The sequence below is a fragment of the Colletotrichum abscissum genome (genome assembly GCF_030869225.1).
Source record: "Colletotrichum abscissum strain IMI 504890 chromosome Unknown Scaffold_127.1, whole genome shotgun sequence".
NCBI classification, from domain to species: domain Eukaryota; kingdom Fungi; phylum Ascomycota; class Sordariomycetes; order Glomerellales; family Glomerellaceae; genus Colletotrichum; species Colletotrichum abscissum.
The window spans coordinates 117-16,315 of NW_026850018.1; the positions used below are offsets into that span (position 1 = coordinate 117).

The following is a 16,199-nucleotide window of genomic DNA, read 5'->3' on the forward strand; positions in this document are numbered from 1 at the left end:
CTAGTATGGTCAACTGCACTTATACACCCAACTCGACAATGATACCAGCACTCAACGACTGCTGTTCAGAAAGGTGAAAAAAGGCTTCACAGAGCAGGCCTGGCATTTGGCAGCTGCCCAGCAGCAAGTGGCCCAGCTGATGGCTCAAGTTACCAACGCTACAGTGAGGAAGAGGAAGACTGTTCAAATCGATCCCAACACGAAGTTCGCGAACATCAAAGATATCCATCAAGCTCAAATCGAAGCGGGTGAAAAGGAGGTTATCACGGCTGAATCCAGCGACTCTGAATGCCCTAGTGAGGCTGGCAGCTGTATTGTAGTGGGTGTGGTTGAGGATCAATAGTTAATAGTAATGAGGAGGTTGGGTTGTGATCCCATCGTTTTTGTGGTGCCAGAAACAGGGGGGTGCCAAGAAGTGGGTATGTTGACTTAATCATTGCATTTGAGCTCGTTGGCATCGAGCCAGGTGACTGGTGATCGTATCTTAGCCCACGACCATGACGGTGTCAGTGTCATGTCTGAAGGACTGCTAGTTGTAGCCTTCCCCTGACCGTGGCAATCGCGGCACCATAACAGTTCTCTCAGCACGTCGGGCATCCACAATCCGGCTTTGCACTGCGACGGATCCAAGTCCATGGCCTTCGCCATGGCTATGGGGACTATACATTCAAAGGCAGCCAACTTGTCAGCTAATCTCCCAGTCTGGCGTGCAGAATAATTGATGACTTGTTGTCGCCAGTCTGCGATATGCGGCTCAGGATCATCAACTCCAGTGTTTCGGGTGGCGAACCTCGAGCCATCAAATGTAGAAGTGCTCGGGTGGATCTCATCTGACGTTGGCAACTCATCAACGTCGCTATCTGCGAGGTTCGTTTCCCGGCATTTGAACACAACTCGTTCAGACTCGAAGCGCAAGATGCACAACGCGCCCTTGGCTTCTGGGTATGTCTACCCCCTTTCGTCAATCGGCTCTGGCTTTTTCTCGAACCCTCGTTCTAGCAGTCTAAGGCGGTGATCTGATGTCTTGTCTCCATCTTTCACAGCAACAGGGAGCTCGTACTCATGATACGGCAAATCTCGGAGGTGCTAAGAACTCGGCATTACTGTGCGGCGCAGAGGCGGCCCCTATAACAATGCTCGCCCGAGCATAGAACTCGAGCGCGATGTTGACCTCGTTCTTGATCATCTCGTCATTTTGGTCCTGAAGGAAACAGAGTGCAGCTACCCAAAGATATCGCAAAGCGAGAGCGAGAGTAACCTCTACGGCATCTCAAATTGTTTTGGGGAGATTATCAAGAGGAAACCCAGCCAAATGATATTGTAAGTTCGCTGGTTTTGTTGTGTAGTCTGGCGGCGGATGGCCCCATTAGTAAGTCAAGATAGTGAAGTCGGTATTTTTTCCCGGCTCTATCAACCGAATTTGCCCATCATCACAGGAGTCCAGATCAAGCAGGTACCTCGGGTGCCCAAGAGATTGCATCTGCTGCCTGTGTTTGTTGCATCGAGCATGGTTCTTTTGACACTCTTTCAGACAGCTGCGTATCCACTGTATGTTGTTTTCTGAAAATGAATGTTGATTCGGCGGTCGAGTCCAGACAATATCCTTCATGCCTTCCCGTTCCATCGCGTCAGTGAACTGTTAATTAGGGGCGACAATATACTTACCTGTCTTGATGATTGCGAGAAGGCTGTCTTCAGTTTTGTGATTCCAGGGCTCATCAAGGAACCGCCAATCGCAATCGACCAAAACACGCCCTCGATGCAGGGAAATCGTGATACACAGCGACCTTTCTATCCAGTCATCTGGATCCCACGGTAAAGATTCGTCGCCGTGGTTCGTTCGTGATATATGACCGGAGGCGTCCCAAACGCTTTTGGAAGAAAACGCACCCGTTGATCGCGGACTTTACCACCTGAAGTAAAGGCAAGGTAATCCGCGTATCACACGCCGGGTTCACCTTTAGCTCAAGTCGAGGGCACATATCACAAGAATGAAGCTGAAGCTGAGAAGAGTCCATCGCAGTATGGTGGCTTAGGTTCGGCAAAACGGTCTTAAAGGTGAGAATAATCGAGATTGCTGAGCCAGGTATGAGTGCTGGTTGGATGACTTCAGGCGGACAAAGAGAGAGGGAACCGCAGACTCCTTCGACGCGACAAGACGCGAGGTGAATTCTAGGCAACAGCCTGTTGGGCTGAGGAATGTCGGATAATGAAATCTCCGTGTCAGCTGTACGCTGTCCGAGGCAATGACCTGCCTTTTTCGCTCGTCCAGTCGAGCGGCACTTTGTTTATGACGACGCGAAGATGTATCTACTTGGCTAAGACTTGAGCCACCCCCTGTTCCCAGAAGAAATGTTCTTGCAATAAGAGCGTAGACTGGTCTGACAACACCGGGCCTTCTGGCAGTAACTTGCTGGGGCTGGCGTCAGTTACCAGTGCCCGCCGCGAGAACAGCAGCCTCTTAGCAGTAACTTATCAGAGCTTGCCGCCGGTGACTGGTACGCGCTGCCGAAGCATTCAAATAAGAGGGGCGAGAGGCACCCACGCCGGCTGCCCTACGTTAGCCCGGTTATGGGTAAGCTCACCAGGGCGCTGAGCTCCTCATCGTCTGCACATCAGAGATGAACCATTCGAAGGCGCTTCGGTTGCGTGCTGCATCAATTACATGACCTCAGGCGCCTTTGCAGGAAGGGCTGCTTCGGTCGAGGTACCTGGGACTTGGTAGCGCTCGGCGGTTTGCCGCGCTGCCCCAGCCATGCGTGTTCCCTGACACATCCGTCGCCACTCGAGCCAGGGTCTGGGCCTGAGGAGGGCATGGGGCACCTTCTGACGGCCCACCGCCAGCAGCCGCATCCGTTCCCCATGTCGGCGGCGCACACTAGGCTTCCGGTCGGTTTAGCCATCGGCGCGTTCACGACCCCCAAAGGCCCTGGATGCTTTTGCCGGGCAGCGAAGTGCACGTCCTTCCTCAATGAACGCGAAAGGCTGCGCACTGTGACATCTGCTCGCTGCGTATGTCGTGGGGAACGTTTCGTACAAGGAAGTGTCAGGCAGGTCACGCCGTGCATGATGCGGTGGTTACGCGCGTTGGGCTGCGGGGATGCTAGGGCACTATGTATCGCTGAGAAGAAGCTTCCACCACGCTACGGTGTACGTGGGGTGGGACGGTTGGTGTGGCGCGGGAGCCGTCCGATTCGTTAGCTGCGGGCGACCCTGCGGTCTGGCGCGATGTCAAGAAAGCGCATGGCCAACGAGCGTCGAGGTCTGTGCACGTCCCTACATCAGTCTCGAAGAGGTCGCTTGACAAGCAGCCTGACCAGTAAGCGCTTGGTTCTTACGAGCGCGTACGGGGAAAGGGGGGCCGCTAGCAGCTTCTGCAGATTTCCGAGGTCGCGTCGATTAAATGGAGCCATGGGTGACTATTGGAGCCTATCCAGATGAGAAGGTCGCGATGTAACCGCCCGCATGAAGATGAGTCTCGGCGACGCCCAGGGGCCGTGAAGATAGCGCAGCGAACGGCGGATGAAGGGGGGTTTGCCATCGCTGTTGACAGTACAGAGGGCAGGGACCCATCATCAACACGCCAGACGTCCTTCAGGCCATCAAGAGATCCGCTCCTGTCTCGGCCGAGCATGGCACTAAGGAAGGTCTCCTCGGCAAGTCCTGGCGATGTCGGAATGTGTGATCTGTTTTCACCTCTGCGTCAGTCTCCTGGAGCAAGGTGGTCGACACGCAGTTGACCCCTCGCGCCAAAAACCGCGCCGAGTAACCAACCTGATCACATGGAGGCTGGGAATATACGGCAGCCAAAGCCCAATCCTCGTCTTTCCCCTTCTTTCCAGCAGGGTGGGCGGCGTAGGCCGCCACTCACGGACCACATACACCCAAAAGCTTACGCCAGTTGTAGCTCCATAGGTGACTGGCTGGTGCGTGGACTCAGCAACATCCCTTTTCCTTCTTTCTTAAACATGACCCGTCGCTGTGCAGGTGCAGACGTGGCTCGCCGCGGTTGCGGGCCTGCGTGCCCTCTACTAACGGCCTCGATTTGTGCCCCGTCCCAGCCTATCTTTCCGCTCCGAGCACTGTCTCACCGAGGGAGCCGGAGCCCAGCACAGCAGATAAGCGGTGCCAGGCGGGGTAAAGCGGGGAAAGTGTTTTCAAAAGACGCAGCGGTGCTCCAGCCTGCTCCTTGACAGACGGTGACAATCCATACACAACGACCATTTGTTTCAATATGGCGAACGCAGGACGCAGAGGTCGCGGCGGCAGCTTTTTCGGAGAATGCGGAGGCGGCGACCGTGGACGTCGTGGAGGTGGTTTCGGATCGTAGCCGTGGCGGTAGCTTTGCTGGAGGAGGTAATGGCAATCGTGGTCACGGCGGTAGACGAGGCGACCGCGGTGGCTTTACCCCTCACATTAGTCAGACAAACGGTTGATAGTACCCTGGACGCCGTCGGTGCAGTGAACGGCACGATCGATCAAATCCTGGCTAATCTACTCGTAGTGAGCAACGCAGTCAAACAGACGCAAGCGACAGTAACAGCCAGCAACGATACGATTTGGAAACTGTGTGCAGGTTGTCATCGATACCCAGGAAAATGCCACAGCAACAGAGGGCCTCGTCGATCACACACAGGCATACTTTGCAACCAACGGTGTGCAGCGCAGTCCCCGATACCATGCACTGGGGAGAGCCGAGAACACCGTGACCGACACTTGTCAGAGAGTGGCAGCCGTAAACAGTTTCTAGGGAGTGCTCGAACACTCTCACAACGATTGATCAAGGAGTACATGCAGACAACAACAATACGGCGCACAATCGTATCAGGATCAATATTGTATATGAAGTCGTTGAGACGCTCCTGCTTAGGAGTCGGGCAGGCATGTGGCAGGGTACCAGCCATAGGTTTGGACAGTCATTTCAACGATGCAGCGCGCCTCTCCGATGAATCCACGGATCGCTGCACGACATGGATACGGAGATTCCATCGACGTTCGATGAGGGAGGGGGAAGTGGTACATAACGTCATCAATCCCAAGAAGCCTAATGGGGTTTTCGGTGTATCGTCGTGGGGTCGGAAGTGCCTAGCGGGTTGCCTTACGTCGACGATTGGCTATGGTGACATATGCCCTGGTCTTACTTCGCATGTCGCATACAGTATCCATATCTAAGCCCCCCATACTACGTTGCGACCCTGGCGCTACGGGTTTATTGAAAGAATCACACTCCCTGATTGGGTTAGGGGAGCCTCGCCGAAAGCATTATCCGCTCGATATTGTTATGGTAGTCGCGCAACCGTTCGATGTGAACGCAGCCTTGTCCGCTCCTTGCGCCCCTGGCCATGTGCGTCAAACGCAAGTACTCTATATATCTCGCCGTGTCGACTCACCCAGCCTCGTATGTGTGACTCGTGTAGAGTTCATTTGCTTCGAAAAAAATACATCTAGACTCGCCCTGCCCGTGACTTGTTTGGCAGCTTTGCATACTTTTGAGAAACAATGGCTTCCTCTTCGGGAGCCTCCCCGGACGCTGGTCCGGTGGGTAGGGCCCCCATTACTTCCAGCAATGAGGGTTGAGAGTTGGAAAAATCGTTCTAACTCCCTTTACGATAGCTTTGAATAGGAGAACGATATCGATTGTCATGGCCCAAGGCTCAAGCACCGGCTGCCAGAAACTTCATACTTTCGTCGGCGGCGCCAAGATGAAGCGCTCGGCTACTGCTGGAGGCCTCGTGTCGTTCCGCAATCGATTCATGTTCCATACGGTCCAACACGTTCTCGAAGAGATCCCAACTCATTTCAATACCTCGGGGAACCACGACGATGTCGACGAAACGGATAATGAGATTGAGATTACGGGCTGGAGCGACTTCGAGAACGACGATGACGAGCCGGCTCTCGCGTATATCACGAGCCGAGGGAGCATCTCTCCACAGTCGGAAACCGCGGGCTCGGCAGGGTCTGACATCATCGCTGACGAAGCTTGGATAACCTCCAGACCCGCGCAAGCAGAGCATGGAAATGAGCTTCATTCCAGACTTCAGGAACTTGTGCCTTCAACAGCACAAGTACCGAGCATGGACCAGCACAGCTATCCAACGGTCACCGGAGAGGTGGTGTTATCCTCAAAAGAGCTCGACTTTGCACTCGTAGAAGTATCACCTTCAGTACTACCGCGGCCGGGTGATGCAGAGGGCCAAACTCAGGCAGTTCCTCTCGAAACCTATATGAAATACGTGGAGTCTGCGCCACGCGATGCGGCCGTCAGCGTCACCACTCCCGACGGACGGAGCATCGGAGGCGCTCTTTCCGGCACGCCGTCTCTGTTCCGCCCACCAGGATGCAGGACGCTCATTGACGTATACACCGCGAAGCTCAGCCGTCCCATCATCTCCAGCGAACATGGTTCGTGGGTTCGTGACGCCATCTCTGGCAAGATTTATGGACACATCGTGGCAGGAAGCCGATTCCCAAATGATGTGTTGATTGTACCCGCGCACCAAGTGCTCCACCAAGCACTTAAGATACTCAAGCGGTGCGAATCAGGGCGAACGGTGGGAGAAGCTGACCCTGTCCAGGACTCGGAGCATCCGGGGGTGAAAGAAATCCTCCAGCGGCAACAAGACGATCTGGAGCATTGAATCGTGGCGCAATCGGGTAACGGGGATGGGACGGAGCACCTCATATAACCTTTGACCTGAGAATACCAGACCTTTTCCGCCTTTAGACTACCCGCACCTCAAGTTCTCCACCATATCTCAGAGACAGGTCTCGCCCTGCAACGGCTTCATGGAGGTGACCCACCGTCCCACAAGCCGTAGGGGCAAATTTCCATCTTTTCATGCGAACCGCATCACGCTCAATCAACTCCGCTCCCCAACATCTGAGCTAACAGTCCAATCTCGCGGCCTTTCAGCATCAATCAATCTGATATGGTGTAGTGGCCAACATGATGCCCTCTCATGAGCTCCCAAGAGTGAGAGGTTAGGCATAGCTCCAAGCTCGATTCTCGATTTCGGAAGGTCAAAACAATTTCTTCTGCTTTTTGCCCTATTTGTACATGAATGGGATGCCAGACTTTGGCCCAGCTTTCTTCCATCCTGTCAATCAATGCGTGCCTCCGTCCCGAATCGTGATGCTTCAATGATCATTCCATGGTGGAACGGTATTCCATTCTCGTCATTTATCCTACGCCCCTCCGGCAGACTTAATCTCCCCCCTATTTCAGGGAGCTAATGCTAGATAACTCAAAATTGATGTTTGACCTTAGTCTCCAGAGCGGCTCTCAGGGCTGACTCGTTGCGAGGGGTGAAGGTGGCCTTGTAGGAGCATGGAGTGACAATCAGGTTAGTCAAATCAGCAGCGCCGGTGATGGGATCGGTGTCGATCTTGTCTGTCGATGACAGCTCGAAGCTGGCCAACATACGGAGGAAAGTGATGTACAGTTCGCGGTTAGCCAACATGGTTCCGGCACACATGCGGCATCCCATGCCATAGGTGAACATGGGTGCTTCGGGGTTCTCCAGCCAGCGTTCGGGCGGAGGACCTCGAGATCATGCCAGAGATCGCCATCTGAAGGAGTATTAGTTTGTTGTTTCAGAATGCATCCGCTTTCCAACGAGGGAGTAGAGACTGACCCATGTTGCAAGCCCAATAGTTCAAGAAGACTATGGTGCCCTTTGGTACCAGCTTACCCTCGTACATGAACTCCTTGTTCGTAGCAAGGGGCAATGGGAGGCGAGGGACAATGAGAAATCTGTGCACGAGAGTTAGTCAACGTCGCAGATTGTCAAGAATGTCGTATCTGAGTCATACCTCAAGCATTCGCAAACCAAAGCGCGGAGGTAGGGAACAGTCTGGTCATCATGCGTATCACACAACGGGTTTCCCTCGTCGTAAGTCTTCCTAATCGCCTCAAATGCCTTCTGCTGAATCTCGGGATGCGGCGCCAAGAACCCAATACCCCACGTCGATACCGCAGTGAATGTCACGAAGCCGGCAGCAAGCATAGTAAGACTGATTTATGTTAACTCGACGTTGTTGAGCTTAGCCTCCCCGTCGAGCATAATGTTGGCCTGGATACACGGTTCATGCGTTCAGTTGCGAATCTTCTCCTCCAGGTCGCCATTGAGCTTGGACAGGTACTTATCGCGGCGGATTCTCATCTCGACGTCGTGACGCCTTCCGGCTGAGAAGGGGTTGTAGCGGAGGAGGGGGATATCGTAGTTCTGCATGTTGCCCGTGACGCTCCTCGTGAGGCTGGCCTCACCCTCGACTGTCGTGGTTTCCTTGAAGAGTCCGTCGTCGAGGCCGGGGAATCGCATGCCCCAGTTCAGTGTGACTGCCAGTGACAAGCTGAGTCTCTGAACGAGGGGAAGCGGGTCAATGGTGACCTTGTCTGCCTTGCCGTAGTTGAGAGCTGCTTTGAGGAAGTCGCGTGTCTCGAGGTCCAAGTAGGGGATGTAAGTCTCAATGGATGGGCGGTTGAGGGCGGATGCTGCGCCCTTTCTCCTCCTCTTGAGAGACTCATTGGAGGGAGATGTGCTAGTAGTGGTGCCAGCAGTGTTGGCAACGATCTGGAGCGCAAACGTCAGAGATCCTACTTTCAATCCGATTATAGACAACGAAACAAACCTTGTGGAAAGTGTAAAGCTCTGGTCGTGAAGCGGTTGCTTGCGAGTTGTTTCCAAACATGACCTTGGCCAAAACCCAAGGCTTTTTGAGACATCATGGGAGGATCGAGATTGTCAGTTTCCGACACCAAAGTGGTGGTCTAGCCGTTCCTGAGGTTATTTGCCGCTGTTCTTGCCGGTGCATGCCGTTTCCCCGAGTCCGTTCGATCTTGACATGGGTCTGCACCGCGTTGCCGCCAACCCTCATCATCTCTTGGAGCTCGGTTCGTTATCGCTCAAGTGAAAACGCCTGACGGAGACCGGCGTCGCTGGCCAATCAGCCTGCCGAATCCCTACGCGCCGCCCCAATCGCTCGCACAGCCCACCTAGTATAGGTGCACTAAGCAGCGACTTGCGGGATAAGCGGGGTCCATCAGGCTGAGGGGCTTGCTCCACAGTGATCACAGGGCCACTCCATCGTGCCTAATCAGTGGGCCAACCCCTTATTTAAATACGCCAGCTCTCCAACAGCACATCAAATGTTGCTACGAAAGGTTTTTTTTCCTCGTTGTGTCATTTTTCCTGCGGTATTCTTGATTCTTATCACCTGCGAACAGCTCGTTCATCACCCTCAATCAACAACGTCTGCTAATGACAACGTGAACAACAATGCCCAGGCCTTCGGAATGCTCTGCCAATTGGGTCAACAGGCAAATGAGCCAATTCGACGACTGGTGGGACGACTTGAGAATGGTGCAAGCCTCTTTGGGTAGGCTTGGGGATGTGGAACGTGCCATCGAAATGGCCGCGCTTCTCAAGCCTTCGACAGGTCTCGCACTTAACCAGTTCATGAAGCGATTCGAGCAGTTGGAAAAAACGTCGAAGAAGAGAATCGACTGGAAACACCTGGAAAACTGGATCGCGAACGCACAAGACCACCTACGCAGAGATTTCGAAGAGACAGCCCAGTGGTGCGAGCTGCTGCAGATCGACGTATCAGGCTTGGAGGTGGAGGATGTCATTACCAAACTCACAGAACACACGCTTCGGCGTTCGGTTGGCCGTCTCTTCGGGCCGAACTGGCAAAAGCGGCTGGTGGAAATCAACCGCGCCATGGGCATCGACTTAACTTCATCCGATTCAATTAATATGAATAGGGAACAGTTCTGGCGGGCTGTTTCCCTACGCAAGACGCAGATTCTGCAGCAATTGGACAAGATCAAAAAGAGACAAGGATCACTCCCCACTTTTCGAAAGATCTGGGCGAGGTTGGACATCGCTGCCAGGATGCAAATTCTCCGGAAATGTGACATTCCTGAGGCCCCAGACACTCACATCTATTCTTACTTGGAAAGGGTTGAAGAGGGTCATTCAACCGCTCTTCATTTTTGTCCGGCACTCAACTACGTTGATCTCTCGGAAAGTGACAACCTACCATCGTTGCTAGAAACGCGGTGCAAGGTGCCGCCCCATCGATTCCGTCCCTCGGATGGCCGTTATTTACTTCTCAGCTTGTGGGCAGGGAGAAACCGTCCAATCATGGTAGAAGGAATATCTAGGTTAGACCCCGGCGACGGATCCTCCGGTGCGGTCTCCGAGCTCACTGAGTACGATGTGCCACCGCGTCTGCATCCGAAGATCGTTACTCCTAATGTGCTTTTCTGGCAGCTCCAAGCGCAAACAGAGATCTACCGGTGCCTAGGCATCTTTGCGGACACGATCAACGACCTGCCGAGGGCAGAAGTGGAACGTGAGCCACTCTTAGGGACCGATAGCGATATTGAAGGAAACACCCTCGTCACTCGCTCCTCCCGGTCCAGATACCTTTGCCATACCATGAGCGTCAATCTACAGGATGTACAGGACACTATCAGAACGTCACTGGACGAAGCAATGGACCATCTGTGGCAGGTTCGGCAAGATGCAGCCTACTGGTATAGTTGTATGACGGGCATGGCCAAAGGCAGCGGCCCAAAAGAGCTGCTAGCCATACTTTTTGGCCGCATCGACACCCTGAGTACATTGGATCAACTCGTGGCAACTGCTGTTCAACAGGCTAAACATCCGTTGTTGACTGACGCGGAAGACGATGATATCAAGATCGCATCAACCCTCGACAGCGCTCTCCGTAGCGCGTTCGAAGAGAGATTGCTCCATTTCCGGTGGATCAAGACACCGCCGCAGGGATCCCTCACCAAGGCAGGTCATCGGCTTCTGGACATGGTCAGGGAAGACGATCCGGTCCTTCGGTGCATGGGGTTCCCGGAGGTGATGAGAACGATAAACCGAGAAACAGATGGAGCCAGGTCCTTCCCTATGATGGTCTCACAAACCCTTAGCGACCTGCATGTCTTGGCTGCCTGCTTGGAAGAGACGGGAAGCCATTTTTTGTCGATCTCTGACTGGATGCAGCATTCTAAGATGGTCGACTGTATCGACGCAGGACAGACCAGCAAGCCGCGACCTTGGCTGGAGATCCTCGACAAGGCGGTCAGGGCCATGACGGAAGCCAAGGAGTATAACTTTGCGGGAGGACATTGGAGTTTTTGGCGGAGGCTGGATCAGCAAATGAAAACTGTATCGCAGAACGACAAAGCTCTCGAACACGTCTTCTGTGAGGTAGAACGAAAGATGCCCCTTGGGCCTCAACAGCCTGCGCCAGATACTCCAACGAGCCCTTGATCTCAACCTTCAACAAAGCGCCCTTGACAGTAGCCACAGCGAGCCAACTCAAGCAAACGCGTCGGCGACGGGCACGACAGCAGAACAGCGAGCCCGACCGATCGACTGTGCAGTCGACCAAACGGCCGCTATGCACCTCATCTTCGAGTCCTCAGTTGCATGTCCGCCTGGAGGAACCGGGCTTTTGGTTTTCTTTGCAAAATGGCACCCAGCAGACCTTCTCCTGGAACGATTTTCGCGACGCCATGTGCAGCATCGGATGCAGCATGGAGCCAGCTGGAGGCTCAGCCTTTCGCTTCGCTTGCTGTGACTCCAAGGGCAAACGGATCTTTTCCATCGTATACCACAAGCCCCATAATGAGTCGGGCGAGACGAGCTTGAGCCTGGGCCAAGCACGACGATCTTGGCTGAAGAGGCTCGAGAGACGCGTCATTTTCGACTAGACCCTTGAGGCCACTTGAGCAATGTCGGCAAAGGCGCCGCGGAAGCTGTCAGGCGACTCTTTATCCGTTTACAGGGCAACTTGCTCGTCAACCGTGGTGTAGGTTGGGTCCTGTCGCTGTTCATTCTGCTGGCCTGCCACCGTCTATAGCTAAGCCTGCAAGGATTGGAGAAGTTGCAATCCGCTTGCCAAATGTGGTCGATCTTGCGGCAAAAGTTGCATTGACCTACATTTCAAACTGTTGACTTCGTACGATTGTCTACGCAGCCGGACGTACAGTGGCGAGCTCACGGTGTTCTGCTTTCATAGACGCTCCGCCCGTCGTGCCACAAGGAGCCTCGAGCATACCACTACTGAGGGTGCCTGAAGCTGTTCACCGGATGCGTAGGATGGGAGCCTGTACGATCTCCGTAATGCGCCGGCGCCGAACAGAGCCAGCTGCTTTTCGACGACGCTCTCTACCGCACCGGCGGACGATCAGCCACTCTGGCTTGCGGCAAACTAGTTTTGACCATAGCAGTAAGCTGTCAGCGATGTATTCAATAGTCCACTCCGAGCTCCCATCGACAGATGCAGCATTGTTTCTGTCAAGGATTCCCACACTGAACCATGCCCAGCAGACAAACCGCACCGCAGCTCCGAATGCAGACATCGATCTTGCCATTCGCTGTAGTGCAAATCGTCAGGCTGCTGTTGCAGACTAGATTGGCTGCATGTAAACTTGCAGTGCGAGGCGCTACTCCCAGCCAAGGCCGAGTCGATGTCCGCGGTCAGCGGTAGGCGCCAATCCTAGCCCAAACGCACTTGTACCGAGGAGCACAATGTCAACGGCGGAATACGAATGGCTACCGGTCCATACCTACCAGTCTAAATTCAATTGCGAATCTCCGCGCCTGCGGACCGTCCTCATAGTGTGCTCGTTGACACACGGCAAGTATATTCATCCGAACAGCCCGAACCTGCACACCACGGCTAAGGGTTCCCCATGGTCAGGCAGGGCCATGGTGGGGTAGCCTTTGCCTGACAGGAGTCGACCCGGCGGACAGCCAACATTGCTGGGAACATTGCATGCGATTGAATCATTTGTCATTCCAAATTGCAGACTACGCACATCTGTGAGGAGGGCGGAAGAAGTACTAGACCCTTCCCGTGGCATTCTTTGGAATAGGCTGCGGGACGAATACGAATTGGACGATGCGTTTCGACGAGGAACAGACCTAACAAGGACAATCTGGTATGACAGTGTAAGACAGGATGTGTAGAAACAAGAGCAGATCGTCATACTTGATAAGTCTGGCATTCGACCTCTAATGCGCACTCGGCTTGAAGGACTTGCGGCTCAACCCCCTCCTCAGGGACAGTACTCTCCGAGTGTACAGAGGGCCGAACATCTGCCGAACAGAACAAGGCTAATCACAACAACCATCGCTGATTGCGACCGGTGCTTCTTCCAAATTGCTTGTGGGGGCGTCTCTGCCGATTTGTCTGCGTCGTACAATGCTTCCCCTTACTCCTACTGGTCACTTCGTGTCTTTCAACAATCGCAATCTCCCGAGCTTGTATTAGAAAGACCTTTCCCTAGAGCTACATTTCCCTGAAGTCCGTCAACATGAACGTAGGGATACAATTCTCGTTCCAGGTATTGGTTGACTCGAGGGTGTATCCAAAATCGCCCATGATGATGTCCTTTGTGGCTGATTGCAATATTTTTTCCCACATGTATTGGCGGCAAGTAGGTCTTCGAGGAAGACGAATTTATACTTTTTATGGAGATGGCAAGGTCGATAGTCCGAGCTCTTACTTCGGGAAGAAGATCAGCGAGCTCCGATAAGAAGCATCTACCTTAAGCACTGGCCCGCCATTCGTTGGAGGAAGGTATGTTCGGAAGGACAAGGCAGCTCGCAATCTCATAGGGGAACGTGCCCTGGATTTCGTGACTCTTAAGTCCAGTTAAGCATTGCCGCACGCGAATTGCCTTGTTTGTGATAGAAAAGGCTCTTCGCAATATCGGTCGGGTAGGGGAGGAGTAAAAGCTGGGAAGGAGGAAGTACAGATCATCGAGGCCTCTGGTCGCTTGGATTTCTGCAGCAAAGTCCTCATTATAGGAGGTAAAAGGCGTGGGGGTTGAGTGGACCGAAAGTACAGCTTACCGACAATTCAGCCTCAGAAACCTAGCTAGGGAGTCCACAGCTGCGTCTAAGTGGGGGCACGAAAACAAGAGGTCTCCCCAGCTCCCGGATGAAACAAGCGTGGGTCGACGGAAAGTGAGGCTGGTTTGAGAGACCAAATTTGTGAGGGCTCGGAAATTCAATCTTCCGACAAAACTATTGCCGATTTCGACCACAGGCCCTTGAAACCCGCAACCTCCTTCTTCCACCAACTGGTCGACTATTTCTAATCCGCCATGACCGATCGATCAGAACAGATCAGACAAAGTCCTATTGGAAACAGCCTTGATGCTGTTCACAGCACTTTCAACTCCATATGTAATGGTGCAAAGACTCCTTGTACCGCCGACGCTATAGATCAACTCGGTGCAGAAGATGCAATCGCCAGCTCGTGTTGCATTACCCCTCTTTTCATCCAGATCTTCGAAATTTAACTCTAACTCTCCTTTCTGCTTTGCGAAGCCATATTCTTTCAAGATCCCTCCCTTCGAAATCGGGCTCTAGCAACTTCCAAAGCGATCTCCTCCGGCTTATTTCGGCCGCTACCTCCGATAATTTCGAATTCGATAGCGTTAAGTCCCTCCTGAAGTCGGCCCTCTCCAACAAAGTGGATGATTTCACCATCTGGGATCAAGCATACAGCGCCGTACCTGAAACCACGCCCCCCCCCCCGAACGATAGCCTCCTCACTTCAACAAACGCCCTGGCAACGTAATACGAGCAGTTTCGCCAACTCGTCCGAACACCGTCGATATGTTGACGATATACTAAAAGAGGAGCTCGGCACTATGTATGTTGGGCTTCCTGGCTTTCGAGACGCATATTTTGGAGGCGTGGTCGGGCTTGAGGCTGCGTCCAAGCAGTTCTTCGATCAGTGCCTCAACGGGAACTATTCTGCCTTCCACGGCGGCTGGGAGGGTTGGCCCCAGGATACAAACGAGAAAAGCGTGCTAGAGTGGCTTGCTGGCTTCGTCAAGAAGCTGGCGCTGTTTGCAAACACCCAGCAGTCAAACACGACACATCAACGAAGCCTCTTAGCACACCCAAACACACCGATGCAGGGTTCCACAGCAGATCGCAAACTAGATGTCGGGTTCGTCGAGAACCACGAGGCTGGCCAAGGGTCTCGACACCACTGGAAGCAAATCCTGGTACCTGGAGAACTCAAGAGTAACCCATCTGCCGACACAGCCTCCAAGGCCTGGCTTGACCTTGGAAGGTATGCGAGGGAAGTGCTCGCCGCACAGGACACCCGACGCTTTGTCCTGGGCTTCACGCTCTGTGGACCTCTCATGAGGGTATGGACCTTTGACCGGCTTGGAGCCATCGCGTCAGAGCAGTTTAACATCAACAAAGACGGACTACAGTTCGTGTTCATCGTACTTGGATTTCTTTGGATGGATGAAGAAGGCCTAGGGTTTGATCCAACGATTAAGGTATTGGATAACAACCGCTTCGTCAACATCAAGCGGAATGGTTCCACAGAGCGAATTGTTATTGATGGGGTGATTCTACGGGCACGCTGTGTGGCTGGCCGGGCTGCGACTTGTTGGAAGGCCCACCCTGAGGAACACCCAGACACGCAGCTTGTCATCAAGGACTCATGGCAGTATCCTGAACGTGACGAAGAGGGCGGCCTCCTACGGGAAGTAACGGACAAGCATGTTGTGAATGTGGCCCGGTATTATTACCATGAAACGGTCCAGGTTCACGAGATAGACGATGACATCTGCAACAATGTTCGTCACGGCCTAAATGTCATAGCAGCAAGCAACTACCGGCCAGGACGACAGATGCCACCAAGCAACATGGCCAAAGATACCACGCGGAATGGCCGCAGCAACACCAGCAGAAAGCGTCCATCCAGCCAAACTGATTCCACCCTTCCCCCAAGCAAGCGATCCTGCTCCGCGTCTCCTACCAAGGCTGTAAGTATACCTCCCAATCGGGTTCATCGGCGGATTATTCTTCAGGACTACGGCAAGCCTATATACAAGGCAAGCTCTCGATCAGCACTACTTGCTGCCCTCGTAGGCTGTATTGACGGCCACGAGTCTTTGTACAAGGCAGGCATCCTCCACAGGGATATATCTATCAACAACCTCATGATCAATGAGGACAGCGGCAACCCATCCTGGCCAGCGTTTTTGATTGACCTTGACCTGGCCATTCGAGAGCCACGAGAGAGTGCCTCAGGTGCCAAGGGAAAGACCGGCACGAGGGCCTTTATGGCAATCGGGGCACTAATAGGTGAGCAGCATTCGTTCATGCACGACCTTGAGTCGTTCTTCTGGG

At 53.6% G+C, this 16,199-nt stretch overlaps 7 protein-coding genes across 7 annotated transcripts; 4 read left to right on the forward strand and 3 right to left on the reverse strand.

The window, feature by feature from the left end:
* Positions 1–429: 429 nt before the first annotated feature.
* Positions 430–1,186, reverse strand: CABS01_16675 (uncharacterized protein; the record flags this gene model as incomplete). Its single annotated transcript, XM_060550005.1, has 2 exons — positions 430–948; positions 1,070–1,186. 2 exons carry the CDS (start codon positions 1,184–1,186, stop codon positions 430–432), a joined length of 636 nt encoding a protein of 211 aa, XP_060404497.1.
* Positions 1,187–5,642: 4,456 nt separating this feature from the next.
* On the forward strand, positions 5,643–6,641 carry CABS01_16676 (protein PNG1; the record flags this gene model as incomplete). Its single annotated transcript, XM_060550006.1, has 1 exon — positions 5,643–6,641. The coding sequence occupies one exon, from the start codon at positions 5,643–5,645 to the stop codon at positions 6,639–6,641; it is 999 nt and encodes a 332-aa protein (XP_060404498.1).
* Positions 6,642–7,247: 606 nt separating this feature from the next.
* On the reverse strand, positions 7,248–8,009 carry CABS01_16677 (cytochrome P450; the record flags this gene model as incomplete). Its single annotated transcript, XM_060550007.1, has 3 exons — positions 7,248–7,546; positions 7,638–7,756; positions 7,816–8,009. 3 exons carry the CDS (start codon positions 8,007–8,009, stop codon positions 7,248–7,250), a joined length of 612 nt encoding a protein of 203 aa, XP_060404499.1.
* Positions 8,010–8,096: 87 nt separating this feature from the next.
* CABS01_16678 (cytochrome P450) lies at positions 8,097–8,694 on the reverse strand (the record flags this gene model as incomplete). The annotated part of the gene is made up of 2 exons (XM_060550008.1): positions 8,097–8,576; positions 8,635–8,694. 2 exons carry the CDS (start codon positions 8,692–8,694, stop codon positions 8,097–8,099), a joined length of 540 nt encoding a protein of 179 aa, XP_060404500.1.
* Positions 8,695–9,281: 587 nt separating this feature from the next.
* Positions 9,282–11,737, forward strand: CABS01_16679 (uncharacterized protein; the record flags this gene model as incomplete). The annotated part of the gene is made up of 2 exons (XM_060550009.1): positions 9,282–11,226; positions 11,313–11,737. The coding sequence occupies 2 exons, from the start codon at positions 9,282–9,284 to the stop codon at positions 11,735–11,737; spliced, it is 2,370 nt and encodes a 789-aa protein (XP_060404501.1).
* Positions 11,738–14,322: 2,585 nt separating this feature from the next.
* Positions 14,323–14,619, forward strand: CABS01_16680 (uncharacterized protein; the record flags this gene model as incomplete). Its single annotated transcript, XM_060550010.1, has 1 exon — positions 14,323–14,619. A coding segment is annotated over one exon (297 nt), but the record flags the coding sequence as incomplete, so codon positions are not given.
* A 73-nt stretch (positions 14,620–14,692) lies between these two features.
* CABS01_16681 (uncharacterized protein) lies at positions 14,693–16,153 on the forward strand (the record flags this gene model as incomplete). Its single annotated transcript, XM_060550011.1, has 1 exon — positions 14,693–16,153. A coding segment is annotated over one exon (1,461 nt), but the record flags the coding sequence as incomplete, so codon positions are not given.
* Positions 16,154–16,199: the final 46 nt, after the last annotated feature.